The sequence below is a fragment of the Bombus fervidus genome, chromosome 1 (assembly GCF_041682495.2).
Source record: "Bombus fervidus isolate BK054 chromosome 1, iyBomFerv1, whole genome shotgun sequence".
In the NCBI taxonomy this organism is placed as follows: domain Eukaryota; kingdom Metazoa; phylum Arthropoda; class Insecta; order Hymenoptera; family Apidae; genus Bombus; species Bombus fervidus.
Genome location: NC_091517.1, coordinates 16658728 through 16685295, shown reverse-complemented (window position 1 = coordinate 16685295; position 26568 = coordinate 16658728). Strand labels below are relative to the sequence as shown.

The window sequence follows — 26568 nt, the reverse complement described above, 5'->3', positions numbered from 1 at the left end:
GTTACATAACTGATAGGGCATACGAGATTCCATTACGACATAAAGTAGAGGCGAAATGCAAAAATAGAATGCTACCTGAACGATTGTTTCCGAAGTTCTCACTATCGAATCAGATTTCGAAGAATTTTTCAAGTAAAATTTTGATACATATTCTAACTAGATCAACGCTAAAACTATCCGAATAATAAAAATAGCCAATTTCTAAGTCTTCGTAGAAATTTTATAGATTTTATAGATGCATTTCTAGGACTTTCTATGATTGTACTATGTAAGGAGAATAAAGGCTTGTATTCCTTTGCATTATGTCTTAACATAGGAACCGTTTCGTGGTAGAATCCATTCGCGATAAACTGTTCGTTTACAATGCAATTAACCAACTTTACAATTATCATAGATCTCGATGAAGCTACGCTTTTAACGTTTCAACAGACTCCGATAAAAGCTACATTTACTCAATCCTTTCTACTAGACATCCTCGCGGCTAAATGTTCGATTCAAGCGGCAATGGCGAACAAGCCGCGTTTCCGTTAAACGTAACGCAATTATTCACGAATCGTTATTAGACAACCAAAGTTGACTTTCTCCACGATTTATATGCTACTTGTGCTCGTTCGACCGCGTTTCGAATGGCGTCTTGTGCACCGCGACCCGCGCAAACTCCACTCGAGACTTGAATACGCTGGATCACGAGAAATCGAAGAACGCGTATACGACGAATCGAGAGAGAACGAATCGAAACTGGCCGAGAGAAAGCCAGAGCAGGTTTAAGGGATCAAACGAGCATCGATATTTTATATTAGGAGCTTAAACCTACGTCTGACAAGGAAATCTGATTTCACGAACCGGGTAATGCCGCGTAATTGCCCGCTCTTATTACGACGCCTGCCTGGCTGTTACTTTAACGACGCGTAATCCGGAACGGAATCGACCAGCGATATCTGACCACGCGGCAAATTCTGTTTTCCGTTTCGATCGGCGCTCGTATTACGCTGCCACGCCGATGCTTCTCGATTGAATAGCTAACCAGCCAGAAAATAGGATGATCGATTCTTTCAGAGATCGCCCTTGCCTCGCTTTTTTCTTCTCTCCTCTCTTCTTCTTTTTCGAGGACGAGCAATTGCACATTATCGATGACTTAAAGCGGCGCGAAAGTATATAAAAGTGTGCACTGGAGATCTGTGAGGTTGGTAGATAAACGGAGGTTACTCGATTGGAAATCAGCGTTTCAAGTGTTTGAAGTTTATTACGTGGATTACTAGCTTCGAGTATTTATATTCGATATTTCGTTGAGGTAGCGCAAGGAAGTTTTATAAAATACAAGAAAATTGAATCTCTCTTGAAAGTAAATTGAATCTCTTCGATTGCCACATTTCTACGAATATAAACGCTAATGAGTGTTCTGGTTTGCTATAGGAATTCTAAATTAATAACGATCTGTATTCAAAGTATAGTAAAGCTTCTCAGGGATTTATGTAATAAGAGCTCCCCCACTATTATCTTTCATTAAATAATAGGAATTCACGTTCAGATACATAGATATAACCGGTCGGAGTTCATTCCATCAAACAATAGCTAAAATTTCGTTTAATTAAATGGAATCTTATTAATACATACTGCAGTAAAATTACGTTGATATCAAGAAAAGTGCATCGCCGCTAATAAATAATCCTCAAAAAAATATACGTAGACTCATCCTCAATTTATTCACTCACGTATAACTCTGCACTATAAATCGCTATAACACCGTTCACTTTCGAGTTTTTCTACCAGTGTCGATTTCATCCGTGAGAGCTATTCGACTGAACAGTGTAAAGTCTAACTAATAGATAGGTGGGAAACTTTTCATGGTTGAACGCATGGTGACATCGGCGCGGCGCGACGCGATATTCTTCGCTAACCTAATTTCAGTAAAGGATGATATTTTAGCCGAAGACGTGTCTCGAGGTTAGAGAGTTAATGGGTGCCTTAATAGGCACCTTCGACTCGAAGAAGATAGGGGGTACCATTTACCAGTCGACCGAGCGCTGAGCGCCACTGAAAACAATTCAACGTAACGGAATAAGACGAGGGCGCACCTGTACGGAACGATTGTTCTCTATTCACTACGTCTGCTCGATACTATCTCCCACGGCATCTGCCTCGTAATCATTTCTCTCGATACGCGAACCAGGCAACAGCTGCATCACTCGGCATTTGCGAAAACATTTCTCAAGATGACAGTCGATTAGCCCGATGAGCTTTCCATCGACGATTCTCCCCGCCACTTTCCAATCTACTCTGCACATTTTTTCACGAAGACTTTCTCGTTGCGTCAACGTTCGGTCGTGGTTTGCCTAACGACGCGAGGAATCCCCGTCTGTTTGCTCATATTTTACCTCGTAATGTTTTACGATGCGTCGGCATAGGAAAATGGAATGAGTGGTTTTTTGTTAAATATTATCGTAACGCGCCTCCGTATCGTTGAAACCATGCTAAACATCCTTTGAATCTCAAGTTCTTCGGCCATTCGGATGTTTTTCTTACGCGCATCGTGACTCTGATTTGTTTGCTTAAAGAATGTCATATGTTTTGTTAACGGCGTTCTATGATACAGAAGCGGCTGGAGTGTTCTAGAGAGGAATTTTTGAAAAATATAGTTGCGAGGAAGGTTTCCCTTGAAGATTTAACCAGCCAGATAGCCAGTTACGTCAAAAGTGGAAAGTTACAAATCGTTTATAATTTGTTCCAATAACAACGAAGCTATTTATTTAATAGTTGAAAATTCCATAACCCGATAGTTCAACAATCCTATTACGTAATTCATTTTTTTTTCTTTCTTCAAACTTCTATCTGCAGCATCTGCAACTATAAAAAGACGTCCAATTTCTAAAATTAATCGAGCAGTAATCATGTACCTATATAATTAAAGAAGCAACTGCAGTAACTAAAGAGATAATTCTGAATAACCTGATTATTTCCTATCGCCGCTTATTTAAAACGAGATAGAAACGAGCGTATCGAAATTACAGAGAAAGCAAGGGAAATCTGTTAGTGGAAGCTTTAGAAGAAGGAGAAGAAGAATCACGAGAGAATATTTTATTGTATCAATTGTTTTTTACGGATGGCGAGGTCTGAGAATGTTCGTACCGTGAAAAGCGGTGCGGCGAAAACGAAGGATCTCGTGGTAACTCAATCGAAGAATCATCGAATGTGCTCGACCGGGCCCGGCAGTCTGTTTGCATGAGGAACGTCCTCCATGGCTGAATACCGCAGAAGTATCACTCCGAAATCTACAGGCGCGCTTCAGAACATTTGAGAACGGCACTGTACTTCGTTAGTATAACCGCAGAAGTGGAACGTGATCCAATCGTTCCTCTCTTGTTGCCGTGACTGTGGACGATGCGGTGCAATGCCCGTTGCACTTCGAAACACAATATCAGCAAGCACGTATGATACGCGGCCGCGCGTATACACGTCGAATAGTACCAAACAGAATAATTGACGTTCCTCGTCACGGGAGTCATCGAAAGGTCGACCGTGAAATCTCACGAAGATGCAGTAATTTTTGTTCTCATTTTTCTTTCTTTCTCTAATCAATCGTGAATAGGATGCTGCGCTACGAAGGCGGTAAAAGGAAGTGCTTCGTAAGCTATTAAGATTTCTTTTTGTTTCTCAAGCATTTAACGTATCTTATTGTTAGTGTTATTTTACTAAAAATATAACACATAGTATGAAAAAGTGGCTGATTGGTTATCAGTTTCATTGGGTATCCAAATTTTGATTAGAAATTGATCATTAGAAAAGAAGTTGATATCTAGTTAGACATAAACTCTATAGCTTCGTTAATTAGGAATAATATAAATTCATTTATTTATCGTAAAATTTGTGGAAACGGCGAAGTTTTTATCGGATTTGAATTGAGCATTTTTGTGCACAAATACAAGATATTTTGTCGATTGTATCAAAAGAGATTTGAGAATTTCAAATTACAAAGGAAGTTTTTGTTCTTCCTTTGTGATTTCCGCAAACACTCAGTCACGCGAAAGGAGGCAACAATACATAAAACATAACTCGTCCATGTTGGTTATGATATCGTTTCATTTCGAAATATGGCAGAATACACAATATGCGTCAGTACAGTTTCTCGTTTAAATACCGTTGCACGCGCGTCTATCTAGTCCCTTTTCTCTAGCTACTTATTAAATGTAGGTTGTCACTCTTAATAGCATCGTGCACCGTTCTCTGGCAGAATTAGCGATGCATCCGGATCTAATTCATGCAATAAAACGAGAAAGAAAGCGGAGTAAAATTATACAACTAGCTACAAGTAACAAGAGAAAACCTACCGATAAATTAATTTGATTACTCTTTCTTTTAAAGTTCAAGGATATTTTGTAGTTTTGGTTTTCTAAAATTACAACTATGTTTAACCATTAAGAACATGTTTAAATAAATATTACGTCAAAAACATTTTTTATTGCGATTTAAATAACGTAACACGTATTTTTATATACGAGATATGTTGTTTAAGCATGTCTGTATGAAACCATTTTAAAAAATTGTGTATAAGAAGTCACATATTCTTCCGACATCGGTTAAAAATGTTTATCTTCCTCGTACAGCACTTGCTTATCACTTCTAGCTACTATTATTCATTTTATACCATGGAATTACGTAAATTCAATTACGATCATCTCCATAAATAAAACACGATATACCAAAACGGTTCCTAGCAACAGATGTTTATCTTTATAACGATCGAATTAATACATTCTAGAAATCATTGAATTCCAGCAATCAAGGATCGGCACTTACACGAATGAGACGTTCACTACATTCATTACAATTATCGTCTCAATATGTCTCCTTATCTATCCCACACATGCTACAGATCATATATTTTTATCTCTTTCCTCCGAACTAGTTCATCAACAAATGCAAAAAAGCAGACTGTAAACCAGAAAATATTACCAATTTCGTATCTCATATTCACCGCAAAATTCCAACGAAATTTTTATAAGATGCAGAAAAACCAACTCGCCCATTCCACAGCTCCTACCCAGCACATTGCACGATGCACCCTATGCACGTCGCGACGGTTCCTCCGTTTGGCATCAGCTGAAAAATCAATTTCGCGTGGTCGAGAAAGCACATCCATCGCGTGCTTAAAATTTCTTCGTGAAGACGGAATTCAGGGTCGACGATGGTACGGCCACTGGCAAAAACGAGGAGGCGTTTCCATGGTGGAGCGCGGCCTCATGAGAAATCGTATACGGAGTTATCGTTGAAATTTCAGCCAGGTCCATTTATCAGCTGGCTCCGCGGCCTCCTTAGTCCTGGAGTCCGTGGTGTGTATCGTGGTGAACCGACCTCAAAGGAGCAGAAAGAGAAAGAGAGAGAGAATAAGAAAAGGAGCGGGGGGAGAGGGAAGAGAGCGATGAGAGAGCGTCCGGTCCGGTGGAGAAACGTTACGTGGTCGGTACCGTCGGGCGCGGACGTTGCCCGGCCGATAACGATCTCTCGCGGGGAATTCTCAGTAACATTATAACTTCTCTGCTTTGAATAGCATGGGCATTTTATAGATTCCGTGAACGGCGGACTCGTGCTACTCCGGGAGCTGTCGACGCGAGCCCCTCTCGAGTTTCGTACGCGTCAGCGAAAATATCAAAAGGATAAAAGGCGGGACCGTGTCCCGTTGTCCTTCGCGGATCCGCTCTCGCCACTTCCGACGGAGATTCCTCGAGTTCCTCGATGTTCACCGCGCAAGCGAGATACGGCCGCGATTTATAAAGCCAACCGCTTGGTAATTGTCGGCGTCTTAATTACCGCGGCAAAGAAATGTCCGTAGACTTCGTAAATGTCGTGTTTGCGATTTCAGGTGATCACCGGCCATCTGTCATCTGCGTCAACGGCGCCCTGCTACCGGCCGCGTCTCCGCTTTTAAACGTGAGTTTGTGGCATGTGGTGATGAGAGTTTCAGGTAAATATTGGAAAATATGGGAAACGTGTTGCGAGAAAGAATATAATAGCCTTCACTTTGTAATATCGAATGGAGGGCTAAGAATCATAGCGATGTAAATTAATCTACCAATATTTTTCATTACTTTTGTGTTCACCACTACTCTATTTTATTTATAGTATTTTTCATAATTTTTATATTTATGATAGCATAAATCCTATACTTAATAAAGGTAATTTTATGCTGCACTAAGATAAAATTTAGGAAAAAAATTAATCGATTAGTATTTTTTACATGTAACTATTCTTGAAACTATTTGAAGCAATATAATTTGCTTTTACACAGTTTTGCGAATCATTAACCATTCATCCATTCGTCACAGGTACAGCTTCTATAAACATTAATGCTGCGGCCTTCGTCAGAACTGCTTCCAGTGTTTCCATGTTGCAGCGATGTTCACCAGTTATATCAACAGATAACAATTCGCCGTACCTGTTGGCAGTCTGATAAATAAATTGTTTCGTTAGCTTTAGAGATTTCAGAATATTGAAATTGAAAATCTCTGTCAGCAATTTGTAACAGCTGCACCGTGCAATAACAGCAATATGGTTTTCTTCAATACTTCATTTCATGTAAACGTTGATTGAATTTCAACGAAACATGTTTTGTTTTTGAACGTTCATTTGTAACTAACGATGATTTTCGGAATTTTATGATAGAAATGTTTTGCTTTTGAAGACCAAATCTATGGAACGTTACAATCCACATATTTTGTGTTCTTTCACAGAAGAACAATTTAAAAATTTAATACATATTCAGTCAATCCCATATCACCAACATTGTCCTTTCATGCAATTTAAAAATATATTTTAGATTTAAAGATATATTTTATCAAAACTATTAGTCATAGCCTATTTTTTAAATGATTATTCTTCAACCTAACGAATTAATCTTCTTTTCGACAAATATGTCATATTAAAGCATACTTTTTTCCCCAGAAAATCAACAAAAACGAAACTAACTGATGGTTTTTCCTCCATAGTCTTCATATAGTACGATCGACTCAATCAAACTGTCTACGATCATTTTTTCAATCGGCGGAAAAGTGATTGAAGACCGATTGATTAAACGCCTTCATAGGAAAACCACGCGATTAATCTTAAGAATCCCGGAATGATCGATGGTAAGACTACAAACAGAAGCTAGTTACCCGGGACATCTCACCATTCGTCACACCTACAGCCCAGTAAATCACAGCCTCCCTTCACGAAGATCGCGTTCGATGTGCCATCGACTTATCGAAGGGCGACCACTTAATGAAGCGTACCGCGATAATTTAACAAGTCTGTCCGGCAGATTGGCCACGTTCCACGGCGCAATAACATTAATTAGCTCGGCAAATGTTTCGAGTGTCGAATGGTCGAAGGATAGGCGCGAGGCACAATAACTCAAACTCCGCCCCGATCGACGAAGACCGAGCCGGCTTTTGCGCTCGATCAGCTTCAAAGAAGCGCATTATCCGCTCACGGTGGATCTAACCTGCGATTTACGCGTTGCTGGTGCTGAAATTGGCTAAATATTTTGCCGGTTGCAAGCTACTTCACTTCAACATCGCGAGTAAGATGCGCTGAATCTTTTTTATTGTATTTTATTTCACTGGTATAAACAGAATATTCGAACGATGCGATCGCACGAATTTCGTAACATGAATTGTAGCGCTATTAAAAATAATTTGAGCAATGGAAAGAATTGATTCAGACTCAGGTATCTTGATTAACACGATAAATTAAATTCTATATACATGCAAACTCATCGACCTGAAAAGAAACTACGTTTAATGAGTGTCTTTTATTAAAAGAAAGTCGGAGAGAAAAAAAAAACAGTTATCGCTGCACCGATGTATTGCCTGTACAACTGATGACGTAAAACAATGTCGATTATCTTAATTATCTCGTCTCATAGACGATTAAGGAAAGAATGTTTGTCGTACGCGTACACGTAGATTGTAATTATTCGCAAGTGTGAAGTATATTTTATGGAAATATAATTGCCTTCGAGGTACGTTCGGAGAATAAACACACGTAGATTGAATACGAAGCATCGTTAAAAATGCTATATGGAAACAACGGTTAACGATCCAGGTGTACGTATCTACAAACATTTCGAAAATATAATGAAAAATTGATATGTATCTATTAAAAGCTTCAAATTTTGTATTTATTCACTCGTACTGTTTGATTGTACTCTTATTTACTTTCTTCCTTATTTCTTAATTTATTTTTGCTGCGTACACCTGCTTTAAAAAAGGCATGTTTAAAACGATCTTTATAATTACATTTCCAAAATGATTACTTGGCGAACGTTTGCTCGTAAATATAGAAAGCGATTTCGTTTGAAAGTAACCGAATCGAACTGATCTCTGCTGTCTGTCGTAATTACTTTATATAATTTTTTATTAATCAAACTTTTTTAATTGCTCGAACGAAAACTCGTTGCCAACGTATAAATTTCGCAGTCCTCTCAATGTTTTGCCAGAAATTGAATTTCGAGATTAATGCACTCGTTTCATTTTACTCGAAGATTTATCAAAATTGTAGTTTCGAACCTGCTCGACCACGTAACTCCGACTTCAGACATCTCATTGTTCGTTTTCCATAAAAGAGAAACTAAGTAACATTACTGAGGAATCGAAACGCCGATCTGACGTGACACGTGTGGTATTTTAAGGTGAGAATTTCAGGAAGTTGAGTATGAGTCTCTTAAGATGAATCATTTCTGACTACATATATGCCTGTGTTCAATGGCGATATACTGAGAATTTCTACTTTCTTAGTCATCACCGCCCAAAATATTAATTTTATCAATCGTTAATAGATAGTAGAAACTCGACGGTTTGATTATAATCGTAATCTTCTAGAATCTAGAATCTTGGAAATCCATAGTCACTAAATCAAAATTTCTAAATGTATAATGCCATAAATCCTCTGAATGTGGCCACCGGTATACCATCAAGTTCAGCTAGTTTTTGCGAAATCTTTCCTTAAATAGATCTTCCGTGGTAAATAAGGATTCCCATCTATAATTCGCTGGACACATTTTACGAAGATAAATACTCAAGGAAATTCTGGATAACATAAATTCCTTTGCGAGATAAACTAAAAGAAAACGTACATATAAATTCCACGCTAAAACAAATTGAAATAAAAATCCGTAACTATAACGATTCCATTCTTCCTTGAAATTTATCAACCGTCCGATCCCGGTGTATATTTATAAACCGCTAGAAATTCACATACTTCCGTGGTTCGTCGCTCCATCACGAAGAACATTTCATAGGAACTTTTCCGCGATTCGACACGCGTTACCGTGAACGCTACAACAGCCGCGACTAACGAACTTTTTGATCCAAGTAATTGGCCGACGATCGTCCAACTTCTCGAAGAACGGTACGCGGTGATTCGACTTGACGAGCGTCCGTAAAACCCGACGGCGAGAGTCCGGAAACGTTCCGCAGCGTCATAGGGCGGTAATTAATTCAATTCGCCGGCGTTGGTGATCGTTACACGATCTCGACGATTGCTATTAATCACAAGCTGGTAAGAACGTCGAACCGATGACCGACGAAAAACCGGAAGCCGAGTTCGAATCTGCCTACGCACCCCGCAAATATTAGTCAGCCAAGTTCGATCGCTATTTTGGTATCGGTTCCTCGCACGTCACGCGATCGATTTCACAACTAGCCACGCTAACGAGAACGCGTTCACCATCTTTGAATGCTCCTCTACGATAGCGCGGTAAATAAATATAATTTATGTGCTGTCGACGCAGATTGGCATTAATTTCGCTTCGTTCGGTTGCGCAACGTTGGTTGTTTGCTTGGTTCGTCGAGTACTAGGATATTTCGCAAAGAAAACGGAGGATGCCGATAAAATCTGCTCACCGTCGGCCCGCTCTAGAACCGACGTCGACGAAGACTCTGTCATTGGAAGAGTTCTTCCTCGGAGCACAGCTGCGCCACGGGATAAAATGTTTACGAGCGAATCACCGCCACACGGAACACATATCAGCCGTGCGACACGTGTTTGCGTAACTTCACGAATATTGCCGGAGTTGAGATCGCTCGCGCGAGAATACGTAACGATATCTGAGCAATGATCTTCGCGTGGACGCCCCGGCAGCGAGCGTAAAGAACAATTTACGCTGGCGCAGAGTCAGTCGGTTGCAGAGGGTACGTACGCTCATGAGCCTGAAAAGGCCGGCTTGCCTCGTAAATGTTACATTGCGTGTAATCGAACCGTGATAAACAGTCTTGTACTGTTTGATAATTTATTTGCTCCTGCAAGAACCGACGTGAGATCTATGAAAGACTTGCCTAGTTTCTCGTACTACCGAAGATCGCAGATCGCGATGATGATAATGTGTAGGTAATTGAATGTTCGACAGCGATATTCGCAATTCTGTGGAAGAATTGTTTGCAGGAGGTGGTTTGGGCAATTTGTTACTATGGTATAGAAATTTGTTTGGATGGAATTGAGATAGTCTTTTGCCGTTCTTTAAATACCATTGGCTATGCTGGAAATTTTAATACGTAGAATTCAGTGGAAAACGAGATACGTACGAATGAGTAGTAGAGGCGTGGCTTGCTAGTGCGTTCCGTATCTACTTGACGCTCGCGCAACCGATAACGCGGCATGTATTACTTTGTTTAGCGAACAAAAACTGGTAACTGATAACACTGTACTATTCTATAAATTAATACTAGCGACTGAGATACGAGCTACACGAAATTTTTCCGCTTGTTCTATTAATTTTGACTAAATGGGAAGAAAGGTAGGTGTAAGGAGACAGAGATAATGGAATGGGCTGAATGATGCATCTGTCTGCAAAGGAAAGGTAAATATAAACATCATTAGCGTAAATTAATCTTTTTGTTTGTTAATTTAAAACTTTTAATACTTTGCCTACTTTGCAAGAATGATCATCCTCTGAGTTCTAGCTAAATATACAGTTTGTAGAACTTCAAGTAAACAAATTATGTTTCATAATGATACAAGGATACTTCAGACTATTCTACCATGAATAATATCTACCCAGCAGACAAACTTCAATTTTGTATTACGCGAAGCTCGTACTCGATAAAATTTACAAAACTACTTCTAGTTTTAAACTTCGCTACAAATCACGCAAACACATGAATTGTCTAAGTCGAGTGTAATTCACGTGGAGTTTAAAACCGGAATGGTTTGCAACTTTCAATTTTAATCGTTAAAATGATCCAATATAAGCAGCTCAAGAATCGCTCGAACGCGACGAAGGAGCATGCTCAAGTATTTTGCAATCTCGTGTTCTCGTACTCTCGAAACTCGAATCTCGAGTAACAAGCGTCCCTTTCGCGCGGATCTTGATTCAAAACGCACAACTAGGAGAATTGTAAACTCGCGCATCAGTTGATGAGCATTTGAATATGTTAACGAGCATTTGTGACGAATATGTGTCGCGTATTTCAGCTTTGAAATGTTAATATAATAAAAACGTTTGTAATTACACGAGCACGAAATTATATCCAGAAAGAAGAGCCGCTGTAATTATCTCTTATTCTTAAGAATTAAAAGCTGGTAGAAAAAAAGGAAAAAAAGTTTTCTTAAGAGCTGTACGGCAATTGCTTGATAATATAATACGTTGTCTTTAATGGAAAAATGTCTGCTACTTACGTTCAGAAGAAAATTACGATTTAACGCGTATCCATCCACATCCACTATCCAAGCAACAATTATTCGCCGACGTTCGTGAACCACTTGCTCCACCGACAGATAAAAGTACTGAAGAATCAGCACGATCAACGCGACGAAACATTAGAATCACGAGCAATTTCAATTACGAAAACCAGGGACAAGCGAATCGTGAGATTGCCAGACGGTAAAGGAGTGGTTCTTCTCGGACGAGGATGGATCGTTTTACGAGTGGTTGTCGCGGCTCGTTCCGCAGAAAGCGCGAGGCAGCCTTGCAGTCCCCGTAAAGCTAGGATATTAGAGACGTTACCTGGATCCACCGGTGTAATGACTATTTAAGTAATCCAGAAACCAGCTACTTCGAGTTAATCTAATTGACATAACTGCCCGTTAACGGATCTATTACGAAAGCCGCACTTAAGCGTCGGTTTAACCGGACCGAGCTTCATTCTGCAGCAATTTTGAAATTTCTGCTGTACCAAGAAACGTGTGCACGTATATACATCTCAGTCTCAATGACGAAATGTCTTATCTAGCAGATATCGATTCTCAGACCACGACAAACAAAGGCCTCCTCTTTATCGAGCGACTTAATTTCCTACTACAATGTAGAGTGCCTGTTTGAAAGTTCGTTTTACCGAGTTAACAGAATTGAAGTGGTCTCTTTTTAATCTTTCTTCTTCTTTTCTTTTCGGTTGCTGATTGAAATCGCGAAAGCGACAGTACGTGACTGTTATTCATCGTGATAAGCGAGTCGAGAGTTTCACCGATGATCGCAAAGTTCTCAGGAGTGGACCGCGTATTGACCGAGAATGCGACAAAAGCCGAATTGAACCAGGAGGACACTTTCGGATTGAACAGAGTATAACATAATTAAGGGGAAAAATGAAACTTTCAAAATTAGCGCCGCACATAATGACCGGCCCCGTATTAAACACAGCGACACATGTTCTTTATACGCGTGTACGAGCCGACGTTAATTACGTGTCGCACTTGCGATATCAACAACAGCCGCACCGCGTTTTATTTATCGCTGCGAGCGCGTGATATTCGTATACGCGCGCCATTTCGAACACAGTAGTTAGCCTGCCGTGCTCGATGAAAATTACACGCGCGTAATTTCTCTCCGGCACAATCCTACTTTGACGCGAGAAGAAGCTGCTCTCTCTTTTCGTTACTGACAATTTACGACTTAAATTCGCAGCGAACGCGCGACTCAGTATACAGGTGTTGCGCTGCCTTTAAAAAATGACGATGGTCATTGGGGCTTGCTGCAATTTTCAGGTTGCAATTCGAATGTTGTAAATTTCGAAATGTTCTCTTGGTAGTCTTTTTAAATATTCTGAATAAATCCTTACCTTTTTTAAAGAAAGACTAAAGAGTTCTGAAATATTTCTTATAATATATACCGTGCAAGAGCTCGCAACGTTGTACATAGAGGTCATTCGTAAAATTTATTAAATTTCTTCATTTTTTTTTCCGCGATTCTGCAAGTTACGAATAAAACACCGGAAGCTAATAACGAAACGGAAAGATTCTGAGCAAAGTGAATATTCTTAAGAATCATATACTAATTGATAAAAGAAATTAATTCATCGATTCTATCTTAGAATTACAAGAAGCTCAGATTGATAGCATCTACCGGACTCCCAGTGAACACAACTACGAGCAAATATTAGCACGATATTAAATCCACAGACGTAACAACACGCGTTATTATGATTTGCAAACCACCGGCTGTATCTTCTTTTTCATGCAGGCTGAATGCATTCATCTCAAACGATCCACTCTCTTTCATTAACACTCTCACCTCTGGGTCGGTCCAATTGGCCGCTCGTCACATAATAATTACCTTTACGATTAATGGAAGTGCAGGGTGTCTCGGCGGCGTGGCGGACAGAAGGCCGATGAGAAGCAGGAAACTTATAATAGTCGGAGACCTCTTTTAAATTCCGCCCACGAGGTTGCAGTTGGCGCGATGGCCACCAAGGGCCGAAACCGTCTCTTGGCAATCTGCCGGACGAACGTAGCGTCCTTCTACGTTTTATCGTCACCCTTTTTGCTCTTTCTTCCTCTTCCTCTCCCTCTCGTTACTATGAAACATCTTTCTAACAAGGACGGAAATCCACTCGTTATACATCTTAGAACGTGATGTCCAGAAGAAAGAGATACGAGTACATGGAACGAGCCTGGATTTTCCGGCCGTATCTGTATTACTCGACTCTGTGACGGAATTAAGCTAGGTTCTACCTATGTTAGTAAGTGGATTAGCGACCTTAAAATACGCAGCGTGTTATATTTCATGTTGTGATCCGCCGGTGTCGTGGTAATCCGTCTCTGGGTTGTCGAGTCAGACATGGTTGTAACGCGGTTCACCAGGGAAACAGATGATTTCGTGTTTGTCGAGATAATTTAATATTATGAATTCGAATGTCTTAGTCTTTGTACCAGAGTGTGTTTACCTTGAAGATTTAGGAAGACGACGGCAATTCACGAATTGTCTTTGAAATAATGTTTACGTAGACAAAGTATGTACATACCCATTTAGAACGAAGAATTAAAGAAACTTTTTCGTCGAACTTGCATTTATGCGAAGGTAGAATATTTTATACAAAAACAAATCTGTGACATCTGCTAGTATATTAGGAAAATTACATCGTATTTTTCTAACTTTGAAAAAGAACGAGATTTATACGGACTCGTTTAAAATAACACGACAAGAAATGTTATATTACTCTTAATAACTTCGCAGCAGACCTATATTTCAACGTAAGCTTCGAAGCCTATAGTTCGATGACAGAATGCAATTGATACACACTAAATCGAATCATCGTAAATCTCGTGATCGTGAATATTGGTTAGGCCTACACTGGCGATAGATCGTCGCCGTTATTGCGACCAATTAGTCATGCCGTTACGATATAGGTCGAGACACATTCTCACACATATTTTCAGACACGAGAATCGTGTAGGAAGGAACGATGTGCCGAGTTTGCTAATCGAGAAACGATGCAGGTAACTGTACACGCAGTCAACGTTTAATCGAATTGAATGGCACATTGCATTTACTTAGAATAAGGTTTAACGAACTTTGGAAATCAAATGTTTCTAATAATACACTTACAAAACATAGGAAGCTCGCATTTCTCGAATTTATTTAGAATTGTACAGTGCAATGTTTCAGAAATGAATAACAACGAGTGCTAAAAAATTGTATCTCACACTCCACACATCGTATTTTCATTTTCCATTTCAAAGTTTACCCAATTTCATATTCAATCAATAAAGTTTATGAATACAGAAACTTTCGAAATAAGATAAATTGAAATGAAAAATTAATCTTCGCGCAAACGAATTTCATATAAGCCTTGTACAATATTTTATAAAAAAATCCGCGATTTCTACGAGAACTTTCTATCAAGGATTGCTATATCTTGTACGAAGAATCTATGAATTCTCTGTTCTCTATTCCCTCAATCACGGTGTTCGTTTACATTTTACCTCTTTGTTTCGAGCACCGTCAAAAAACATCACCATGATTGAAAACACGTGCATACGCTCGTATCCGTTGTCTAAACACACGCACACGGTGACTAACTTGGCTGTTCTGGCTTACACGCATGATTGATACGAGAATGGCGATCCGGTAATTTAACAGGATCCCGGTTATCCTTATACATAAATTCGTCGGTGACGTTGAAAAGCATCATTTAAAACTAATGCGTCGCGATATCATAATTCATGGTGCGCGTACCGCGCGGTGCTATATATTTTGAAACCGGTATGCGCGCAGTGCGAGCGTGCGCGGTGCAAATTTAACGTTGATTTAATCGTTGAATTCTGAATAACGGAGGCCGCGTTTAAAATAAATGAAATACACAGGGAACTACTAAATTTCGCATTTCGATACTGTCGTCGCAATCAATTATGCTCTCCTCCATGGTTTTTGGCTTGTTTTCTCGCGAAAGCCCGCGAGTATCGCAACATAATATACGCACCCTAATCGCGTGCGTTTATCGCATAATTTGCAGTGGCTTTACGCGACGGCAATATCGTTAAGAGGAATTGATCGAAGGTGTGAGAAATTAAATTTCGGCTCGGTCAATTGGAATTCCTTGTAAACCTGTGTTGAATATTTGCATAAATTTGTACGAGGGGTGGCAAGAAATGGGTGCGATAACGTTGGTTAATTATTAAGGCGACCTATCTAAATATTTCACATTTTCGATCACTTTATTTCCAGTCATTTATTAGTCGCATCGCGAAATAACGTGTAGGCTATCACGTGGTTTTTGGTGCGTTTCTACGTTCACTATTGTAGGTTCAGCAATTTTTAGTACTTAATATTTTCCGTATTTTGTTAAATAAGATAATGTTTATTCATTTTGCTATTTCTTTAGTAATATTTTCTCTAAATATCTGACAAATTGAGAAACAGCTAACATTACAAAGAGCTAAATTTCCTTCTCGCCACTCCCTCGCTTTTTCCTTCGTTTCTTTCAGTTCGCTTTAATAACTTCTTAAAAAAAAAAAAACATTAGAATTGTTGATATACATACTGTATAATATTATATTATGTTTGCTCCATCGTGTTGTGTAAGAACATCATAAATCTTCTCGAAGTAAAAGTTGACAAGATCCTCTAATGTCGGCGTCAGGGAAGCAGACTCTCATCTTACAGTTGTTGTATTATGACAAATGTCGCGTACATTTTCTTGTTTCTTATTACAATCGTTTTAAAAATAAAACTTTTCTTGACTCGACACGGAGTTTTCTTCTGCTGTCCTGCAAACAAACGAAACATTTATTTGTAGGAACAAGAAAGCGAATCGCTCCATTTTCGCTTGTCAAGACTTCCATTTAACGTAATAAATCTGATGAATTAACCTGCAGTGAAAAGAGTTACTCTGACACTATATCACTAGATAATTAATCAAGTATCAGTCTAGATGATGAACTGTTTTCATCAAGTACGATTGTTCCATCAACTATTTCGATTTAGCTTACGTCCATAAAAGAAAAGAAGATAAAAAAAAAATTGTAAAATGTAGTTTTTCTATAGAAATATAGACAAGCGTTGCTCGTGTGTTTCACGACAATGCGATTAACTTCTTCACAAATACAATATTGTAGTATGTCTATTATTTTGGACCCAAATTATAAAATTTACCGCGGCAAGCCTTCTAATGGCTCAACAGGAGAATGGGATCGATCGTTCTCGTAAAGAGCACTCTAAAATAAATCAGGTTTATGAGAGATTCCGAGGAAATAGTTGCTTAATAAAACTACGCGATGAGTTAAATCCACAGGATGATGTAATGCTTAAATTACTGTTAAGAGCACAAAAGCGAATAATATTTCATTTTACTATTGGCTTACTATTTCTCAGAGCAATATTTACTACATCTGTGAACCTGTATTTGTGAAATCGAAATAACTATTCTTTTTAAAGAAATTGCAGCAAGTAACACTGATAAGTTTGTTAATTTAACGAAAGAATCTTCGTAGTGTTTCAAAATTAACAAAGTAAATCGTTATCCACGTTGTTCGTACGATGAAAGTATGCCTGGTCTTCCAAAATTACACGGAAAATTTGTTCTTCCATTTACACTTGCACTTCGATAAACTTGGTACAAGCTGGTACAATTCCAGCAAAGGAAACTTTCCAAAACTCCTTTAATCAAACACCACAGATTCCGAGCTACGTTTAAATATCGCAACCTGCTTATTCGAATCCCATGGAATATTTACAATGCAGCAATTAACTACTAAATCCACATCGATTACACCTGATATGCACGTACAATCCCAAGATAGTCCACGTATTTCTATCTCTGTACCACGATGGATAACTGCAAACAAGAAGCGCAGCTACAGATCTGCCAAACGTGTCCGAAGGTAGCTACATCCTGTCAAGCACCGCTATAAAAGGCACAGCTATATATTATTCCTCGAGTTGTAGGTCGAGGCTGAAGCGGAACAGTGCTTTTCTTAAATCACTGCACCTTGCAAAGGCCGGTGATCGATGGCCGGACGACGAGGAACAACGCGACACGTCTCTGTAAGCTCCTCTGGAACACCGTCACGATCGTTGGGACATCGTGTAATAAAGCGAATACTATTCGTGCCTACGCATAGATCCAGCCCGGAAGCGTCTTTTAAAGTAACCCCTCTCTCGGCTGAAAAGGTATCCTTAGACTAATTATACATGCTCGTGGCGATTACACGTTGCTCGTAGATGCAGATGTAATAGCCGCATACATTAGCCCTATGCACCAGTATGAATATTTCAACCGCGTCGAGGACACGACATATCGACGATGGAAAACGCAAATTATTCGCCAACTTTCGTAAATATTGATCGCGTCGTCGGTTCGGTAACAAATCGAAGGCCACTCGAGTCGAGTCTGGGCTCCCGTAGAACTGTTTGTTAACAAATTGTAATAATTCGAGAACTTCTTGACTCCGGGCAAAGCGTTCGACTTCGCGACTCTTAACAACGAAATTATTTCAGAACCAGTTTACGCGAAACGTTAATCGTCGACGAAATAATTTTCCGATGTCAATTTCATGTAGCTTACTTGTTTAACGTTGCAAATCGTTAGCAAACTGTTAATTGCGACAGGAAATTATGAAACTTTGGTTAAAAATGTGGCGTAAAGTAAAACGAGATGGTAAGAAGGGAGGAACATAGAGACGTGTAAAAGTTGAATTTACGGTCGTTCGTTAGGAATCAGTTTCAATAATTCTCGAGGCGGTGCTTCCCAACTGGAGTTTGCCGTAATTGCCAGTTCTGAGTTCGCGATGCCGCCAGAGAAAATTTTTGGATCTTGATAGCGTATAAGTAAGGAGCCGCGATAGAATCTTTATGTCGCGCCCTAAAAACGCGCCATATTGCTTGTTTTATACGACAAAAAGAACATTTTATCGCGAGATCGTCTGCTCGATATGCGACATCTTCTGCGAGCGTGTCGGGAATGAAAAAACGCTAAGAGAAAAAATAACCCTCGTATGTGGTTACTTGAATCCATCCAGAAATTTATTACTAAACTATACCTCTCTACCGTGGCTGGTTATACGTAAAGTATGAAAGTTTGGAATATTTTACGATGGCTAATTTTATTTCTTAAACTTCGGATATGTAGAATTTCCATAAAAAGAAATCGATATCGTGTCCACGAAATAGGTTACAGTAAGTAAACGCTTCATAAAAACAAACGATGAATTTTTTACTCTTTTACTTAGAGTTATTTAGCCACAAAGTTCCCTTCCTGCTTACAAAATAATCCTAAATCAATTACGTTTTATATTATCGTCTCGTATGTCATCTACGTTCTACAGAATTAATGAAAATAATTGTAAACGATACGCATTCGTCACTGTAACTGCTCAGCTTTATGTTGTTCCAAGTGTGTAACAAATGTTTCTGCGACACTTTATCAGACACGTTTCTGTACACGCATGCCATCGATTGTAAACCAGTCATCCATCATTTGAAATTCATTTGCGTCAAAAGTGGTGTTTTCGTCGGAAATGAATTTTCTTCGCGTTAAACTTTCGCTCTCTTATTTATGTTATACGCGTATCACGTCACTTATACGTCCATACGTGTATATATTTTGCATTGATGATATATACTTGATGATTCAGGTCTTTTTTATTCAGCAGCTCACATCACTTGCACTCTTCCAAAATATGTACATAAAAGATACCGCACGTTCGATAAAATGGTGACGTATACGGTCGATATAAATCCAAACGATGCGACATAAATATCTCAGCGACACTCGAAGACCTTCGGGTTGTCTTTCGTGAAAGTAGACACGGTGCAGTTATTTACCACGACCATACGTCTCAATCTCCATCTAATCTCGCGGAACACCCTCGATCGATCGATACCATACCTGCTTCTTGCATTACTCTTCTATCTTCAACCTTCTACACTTTTTATTTTCATTCTGCCTCCTTTATTTCCCTCCTTAACTCTCCTTCTTTCTAATTTGAAATGAAAATATATGCAAATCGACGAAGAAGAATTTTTTCTGGCCTTCTCACTTAGTTTATCGACACCGCTAACCGTATTAATTTTCACGGAAGAACTTGAACGCACCACTTAACATACGAATCGTCGCCGGTTAGCGAGAAATATCGTCGACGGGAATTCCTTTATGCATAATATGTACCATACAGCGAACTATTCCTCTCTCGAACGCAAATATCACGATGTTCTAATTACTTTTATCTCGACTGCGACGACTGCTTCTTCCCAGGAAACTGCTGCAGAGATGTCTTGAAGATCGAACTAGCCTCACCGTGCTAACGATGGAAGGAAGATTTTGTGGTTGATCGTGTCCCAACGAATTCCAATAATCTTATGAAAATACACAACGCGTGAACTTGTTGCTTCTTCCTTCTTCCTTTTTTTCTTTCTCATCGGTGTCAAGTATAAGTAATATTTTCAAAATTATTAACACAATTAGTTATACAATGATCTGGTCTGATATTTATAATTATCCTGTAATAATTTATACAAATATATAATTAATATATGTATAGAAGAATATATAAAATTTAGTCGAAACGTTATATTCTATAGAAATGGTTACTGACTGTAAGGACTACAAATATTAACTGTGTCGAACATAAATTCTTGTACGATGAAACGCAATTAATTTGATAAATAGCTTTGTTTAATGATTTCAAGGTAGTGTACGAATATCCAAATATTTGTACGATAATTTATACTTTTATTCGCTTGTATACATATGTGTACAAGAATCCAAGCTGGAATTTCGACTGCTTTAATTAAATTTATCTTCGCAAATGCAACAAAAATAACTAAAAAGATAAAATGTTAATGAAACAGAACATATAGAACAGACGTAAAAGGAGGATAAATACGTTTCTCCTCGCAAAAGCGTAACAAATCATCAACGATGTTTTACAAATTTAATATCACCTCATCAATGAAAAATTGGAAAAACCAACAGATCTAACAGATAACGTATTATTTTTTACGCTAGCGAAACATCTCCCGACATTTACACTGAGCAATTACGGATTTTATTTTGATTAATACGAATTCCTAGAAAAACTGCTTTCCCTATATTGGATTGCCCGGAACAATAAAAAGTCCTACGGAAAAAAGGAGCAAGATATTATTCTTTCATTGAATAACCACGCTCAAAGCGGAAACGGGGAACGACTTCGTTGAACCTGCCTTTCATTCGTATAATAAAATACGGCTAAAACCGATTAATCGAAATGTCTCTCAAAAATTCATATCCGCACCCGTATGCAAATGTGTGGCAATCCGAGTCGACATTACACGCTATAATTTACGAGTTTGAGGGCTCTGTCCGTAACTTGAAATATAATTGGTCGCGGTAACGAAATAACGTGTATGTCAGTGCGGAGAAGACGAGACTCCAGAGACAAACGTTTCAGTGGAATTCCTCCGGACGATAAATTCACCATTGTGGAACGAGACTTCGGGCTCTGTAAACGTTAATGATGCATTGACTCAGGCTCGTGGATCGATATTAAGATGATTCACGCTGTTCTAACGGTTGGCCGTGTTGAATAACGAGGACTATATCGATGAGAAAGCGAACATGGTGCGAAGCGATCGATGTTTCTACGTGACTTGAACAGTACCTTCTCGAAATCGAGTTAGTATTACCACGATCGATGCGACGTTTAATACGATTAATAATCGTACGCCGCGACGGTTCAACGACCCAAAGTCATTCGTTTCGTCAATTAGTAACGATTATTGGCTCGTTTGACCACAGAGAACTCACCGGAGAAAGTATTTGTGAGTCTTCGCTCGTCGCTCACCCTTCGGAACATCCCCGGTAATACCTTGAAACGACTCAATCGGCTTCCCTGGCAAAGATTATTTACTCGTTAGGAAATTAGTTGCTTTATTATCGAGCGGTATCGACTGATTCTATCTACGGCATCGCTCGCAATTTCGCTACGTCGCGTCGTAACCGATCGCCAGCTATTACGCGCCCTGCTGTAGCTTTCATCGTAGCTTTTTATCCCCTCTCCCGTACCGTTCACCGTGACGAAGTAAAAGCCGGTGAAGCAACCTGTTCGAAAACTAATTTTTACCTCGTATCGGCTGGTTGCCATTAAATTACCGATCCGATCGATCCCCCTTGGTGCGGCCAACGAACGAGCAGAAACATTGCACCGAAAGGAAAAACCGGCACTTTCGGGTTAATGCGATAGCCGTACGTTTCCGCGGAAGCTTTTGCTGAAATTTTATTTCCACCGGTATCGTTTAGTAAACACATTAGATCTGATTTAACCGGCTATCTGGTCAAAAAATATTTCTCCGCATCGGTACACTCCCACGAATTCTCGCTATCCCGACGAAGCTGTTCCCTTTATGGAAGAACGTTTCATTTTCGACGCGGAGAAATTGTCACGGACCTGAACGAACGGGAATGAAATCAAACGTGAGACGAATATTGTCGAATCGCGTTCGTTTCGGCTAAATTTTAAGAATTTTTCCTTCGATATATACCTTCGGTGCATGATGGGTACGACGACGACGACCAGGGACGAACAAAGTTCCTTGATCGTCGCACATAACGAAACAAGCTTCTTTTCCATCCGCCTGGCGTTCCTCGTATACACTAGGTACACTCACTTTCCAAGAGTGAAGAAACGACGAGACAGGAAAAGAACAGAAAGACTGAAAAAAGAAAGAAAGAATGCCGCTTCATCCAGTGCAGCCGAGCGGAAAATAGCTAATATTCTAAGACATGGGCGACATCGTGCTGGAGATGAGCTTTGGCTGGTAGTCTGTGTATTTTGGAGAACAACCACCCCTTCCGAACTATTTATTCCGACAGAGAACGAAATTCGCCAGCAATGAAAGGCAACTCTGCCACGCTCTGTACGTTTTTAATTTTAACGTTATCATTTGATTCCACGATAATATTCAAAAAGCTTCGCATCAACAATCTTATTCAAAATGTATATTAAATATTTATATAATACCCACAGCATACGTATGCCATCTTTCTGCAAACATAATTTGCAAATATTTCAAAATTGTATAATAGACGTTACATCATTCGGTTAACATGAAAAACATGAAACAATACTGACAAGCTTTACGAAAGACGAAATCATATTGAACGGTATAATATAGTAACATTGATTCTAAAAGAAACACGTAAAGTTTCGTTTATCAGTTTGAAGCAAATTGAAATATTCTTTATATCGTTATATTATAAAGTTTAATCGGGAATTTGCAGGAATACAATTGAAACAATTGTAATATGAAATATGTTATATAAAATACACGATAAATTGGGTTGGACGTAAAAGAATTCTTTTTAATACAGGATACATAATACGATTTTGATCATCGGCGAATATTTGAAATAATCTTTATTGCACATTTAAAAATAAATATAACAACAGAATTCTTGCATTTTCGCAATCCATTCCAATTAATCATGACATAAATGCATAAACGTCTGTAAAAATATTATATTTCATGCCCAATTACCTAAAAGCAACATGTCCTCGGATTCGATGTGTTGGAAATCGATCTGCGCCAATGAATACGATAAGCACATTAAACACTGTTATCTTGCCAGAGATGCAAGTTTCCGGAAGCCATAATTTACACCCTCGCTATTATATTCTGTGTATTAAGGTGTTTTTGCAACTGTGAAACGGAGTATATAATCGAGTAACTGGTCCGTAACCATCAGTAGTCGAGACCTGGCGTAACATGAAAGTGTCAACGATACTACTGGTGTATTTTGCCTCGTGGGTACAGGCCCATCCAGGTCTTCCGCTCTCGGAAAAAGTCGAGATCCATTCGGTATGTAATACAGTTAACATATTTTATAGCGTTTTACTAAATTCTATATAAATTATAGTTATGTTAATTTTACGAATTAGAAAAATTGTTATCCATTCAGGAAGAAGAAATAGCAGAGAAGCAAGAGAAGGTGAATGGATTAATTGGAAATTTATTATCATTGAAGGATAAATTTGTACCACTGGAAATGTTTGAAAATGGAAAGTTAGGAGAATTGGAGACACTTAATATAGCACAGCAGAGTATCGGTAATGTAGTACAAAAGATTAAACTTAAAATTAGACAAATTGATAATATTTGTGTTGTTTAATTACGCAGAGAAATATGGAGTTCCTCCGTCACCGATAGCGTTCTTTTTTGATACGGACAATTTCATCATTTCGGCGATATTAAAGGTGATTGGAACAGCCACAGAAGTGATTGGAACAGCCAAAGAAGTGGTGCAAACAATCAAAAACAATGTTCAGAAAGGTAAATCGATTCGTATATAGAAACACAAACATTTAAGTGCAAAATATTTCTTTGCAAAGTACACGTAGACTTCGATATTTGAAAACAAATAAAACGATTCTGTAACGCGAACAAACAACTAATTCCCAATCAAATGGGGCTGAAAAAAAGGAAATTCGATAAAAATACGGGAACAATACAAGGGTAAAATTAATGAAGATGCAATTTATATTTTTCAGTGATAAAGTTTCCTTTCATCAAGTACGAAGAAAAGACACCAGGTAATGTAGAAAGCCTACCTCCAACGTTACATTGAAAAAGTTTACTTTTAAAGGAGCAGACAAATAAAGAAACAACTACATATTACTTTTTAAAGGAGCCAGTCTGGGCTTCGATAAAATTGATTCTGCTCGGTTGAAAGGGCATGAATCAAGTGGTAAAGACGATTCTCGACTATCGACAGGAATTGAAAGAATCGATATAAACGAAGTGAAAGAAGGTTACAGCAATGGTTATCGGAAATCAACAGAAGGTGACGCAAAAGAAATTGCTAGTGAAGAACAGGTTATTCACTCTGCTGATTCTCCGGTATCGTCGAAAGGGAATGCAAAAACAGATACCAGCGAGGGAAAACACTCGGAAGGGTCTCAGATATCAACGAAACTGGAAGAAAAATCAGCTAGCACAAAAAAGCAGAGTCATTCCGCCGAAAAAGCTGAGAAAAAGTCGTTAACTAGCGCGAAAGAAGAGACTTCTCAAGGTCCGATGAATGTTACGGAAAAAGTAGCTGTCGACGAGAAAAAAGACAATTCGAAGAAGAGTAGAAGAAGCGTAGTAGCATATTGACCATCGATCGATCGAACAGAGAAGTAAATGCATTAGATAAGAATAACACGATTGTTCGTTTTTGTCAAAGTTAAGAAAAAATTTTCCGGAAAGTAACAAGGAAAGCGAGATAACCGGATGATAAAAATTGATCAAGAAACGTTTATCGTTGAAAGAGAAAATAAGAATGCTTCGCATCTATCTGGAAAAATTGCTAAAAATTTCAAGAAAAGACATAGAAAACGCTGACACAACGACATCTGTCGAAAATAATATAATCACGCAGAGAATGCTCGAACATAAAAGGATGAACTCCATCGAGTGAGAAAATTGATGAAAAATCATCCGCTGTCATGTAACGATCGATCGGCTGGAAAAACAACTACGACCAGAAAAAGGCGACAATCTTTACAGACTATTTCAAGACATCAACAGAAATTGATGAATAAGCAGTAATCGAGGAGGAAAAAGACGGCCGCTAGCGGAATTTTATATCATCAACTGGAATTTCTAAGCAAGAAAACTAGAAAAAGACGGTCACTGGAGTACCTCTAGTGAATCGACTAAACGTGTCATGCAAAACATAACTTTCAGAAGAAAATAGTTTTAAAGTATCAATCGATGTCGTCGGAGATGGAACCGAGAGCATGGAAGAAAACGAACGCGTCAGGATTTCTTGCGTATTACCTAGAATTGATGAGTAAGCAATTGTGGACAGCATTGATGTCGTGATAGAACGATTGTGAAGGACTTTAAAGAATAAACGTCAAGTGCATAAGGAGGAATACTAACTAAGGCTATTCAGAAGAATGAATAATTATAAAATCATTTGCAAATATCAAAATGTCATATGTTTGAAATATTAACAAATGCATCTATAATCGCCATTGTATAAAGTTGTGAATAGTATAGTTAATATTGTATGAGCTAATGGACAAATTATTTCAAACGTTATGGTCACAACTTGTAATTTACAAGTATATGTATTAGTAGCCTGGAAATCTTAATTATTTAATTATATAATCTACGTTACATGTATGGATGTTTCTTTATTTTTATGTATCTTGAAGGTAATACATATCTTGTGTAGGCATTACCTGCTTGTATTTAATTCGTCTATTCACCTTGTTTTGTTAATTTAACGCTAGTTATTAATGTGAATATCTAATATTAATTTACCGCGAAAGTTACATACTGTATAATTTATATGATAATTAAATATAATCCAATAGAGATAATGGTTTCTGTATTTCGGCAAAAGGGAATATATTTAGGTTCGATATATTTTCAATGATTAAATTCTCTAAAATTTCTAAACTCACCTGTCTATATAGAAAAACAGCACGACAATAATTAACTGTAAGCTTCACTTTGGCTAGTTTCTTCGTATTTATCGAGTTGCATTTATGTGATATCGCAAGTGTGACAATGCGACTGTTACTAGCTGCAATTGCGGATGATCTATATCGAATGTGAACGTTACGCAGCATGTAGGAAGTTCTACGGCGGCGACCAATTACGCGTCTCCGGATATAAATCATCGGAAATATGAAGCCTACTGACGCAACCCGTCCATTGATACATTGTTACCATTGTGAGAAAGTAGCGGTGCATCTTTAAAAATGTACGCCTCTAAAATGTCAACTAGTACTACGAAACGCATTGCACAATATTCAGAATCCTTTCTCTCGATTCTAACGGAAGAAAGTTTTCCTTCCGTCAGAGTTTCGTAAAGAAAACGATAAACTAATCGTTTTACGAATTCAAATTTG

General features: G+C 38.6%; 1 protein-coding gene and 2 long non-coding RNA genes across 3 annotated transcripts; 2 read left to right on the top strand and 1 right to left on the bottom strand.

The window, feature by feature from the left end:
* Positions 1 to 16192: 16192 nt before the first annotated feature.
* Positions 16193 to 17820, bottom strand: LOC139986638 (uncharacterized). Its single transcript, XR_011799693.1, has 3 exons — positions 17673 to 17820; positions 17457 to 17589; positions 16193 to 16452 (listed from the first exon to the last, which is right to left on the bottom strand). It is a non-coding gene; the product is annotated as an uncharacterized lncRNA (long non-coding RNA).
* Positions 17821 to 22922: 5102 nt separating this feature from the next.
* On the top strand, positions 22923 to 23620 carry LOC141445960 (uncharacterized). The gene is made up of 2 exons (XR_012453425.1): positions 22923 to 23521; positions 23580 to 23620. It is a non-coding gene; the product is annotated as an uncharacterized lncRNA (long non-coding RNA).
* Positions 23621 to 23708: 88 nt separating this feature from the next.
* On the top strand, positions 23709 to 25414 carry LOC139985969 (uncharacterized). The gene is made up of 4 exons (XM_072000903.2): positions 23709 to 23725; positions 23787 to 23992; positions 24211 to 24252; positions 24348 to 25414. Exons 1-4 carry the CDS (start codon positions 23709 to 23711, stop codon positions 24815 to 24817), a joined length of 735 nt encoding a protein of 244 aa, XP_071857004.2. The 3' UTR covers positions 24818 to 25414.
* The last annotated feature ends 1154 nt before the right edge of the window (positions 25415 to 26568 follow it).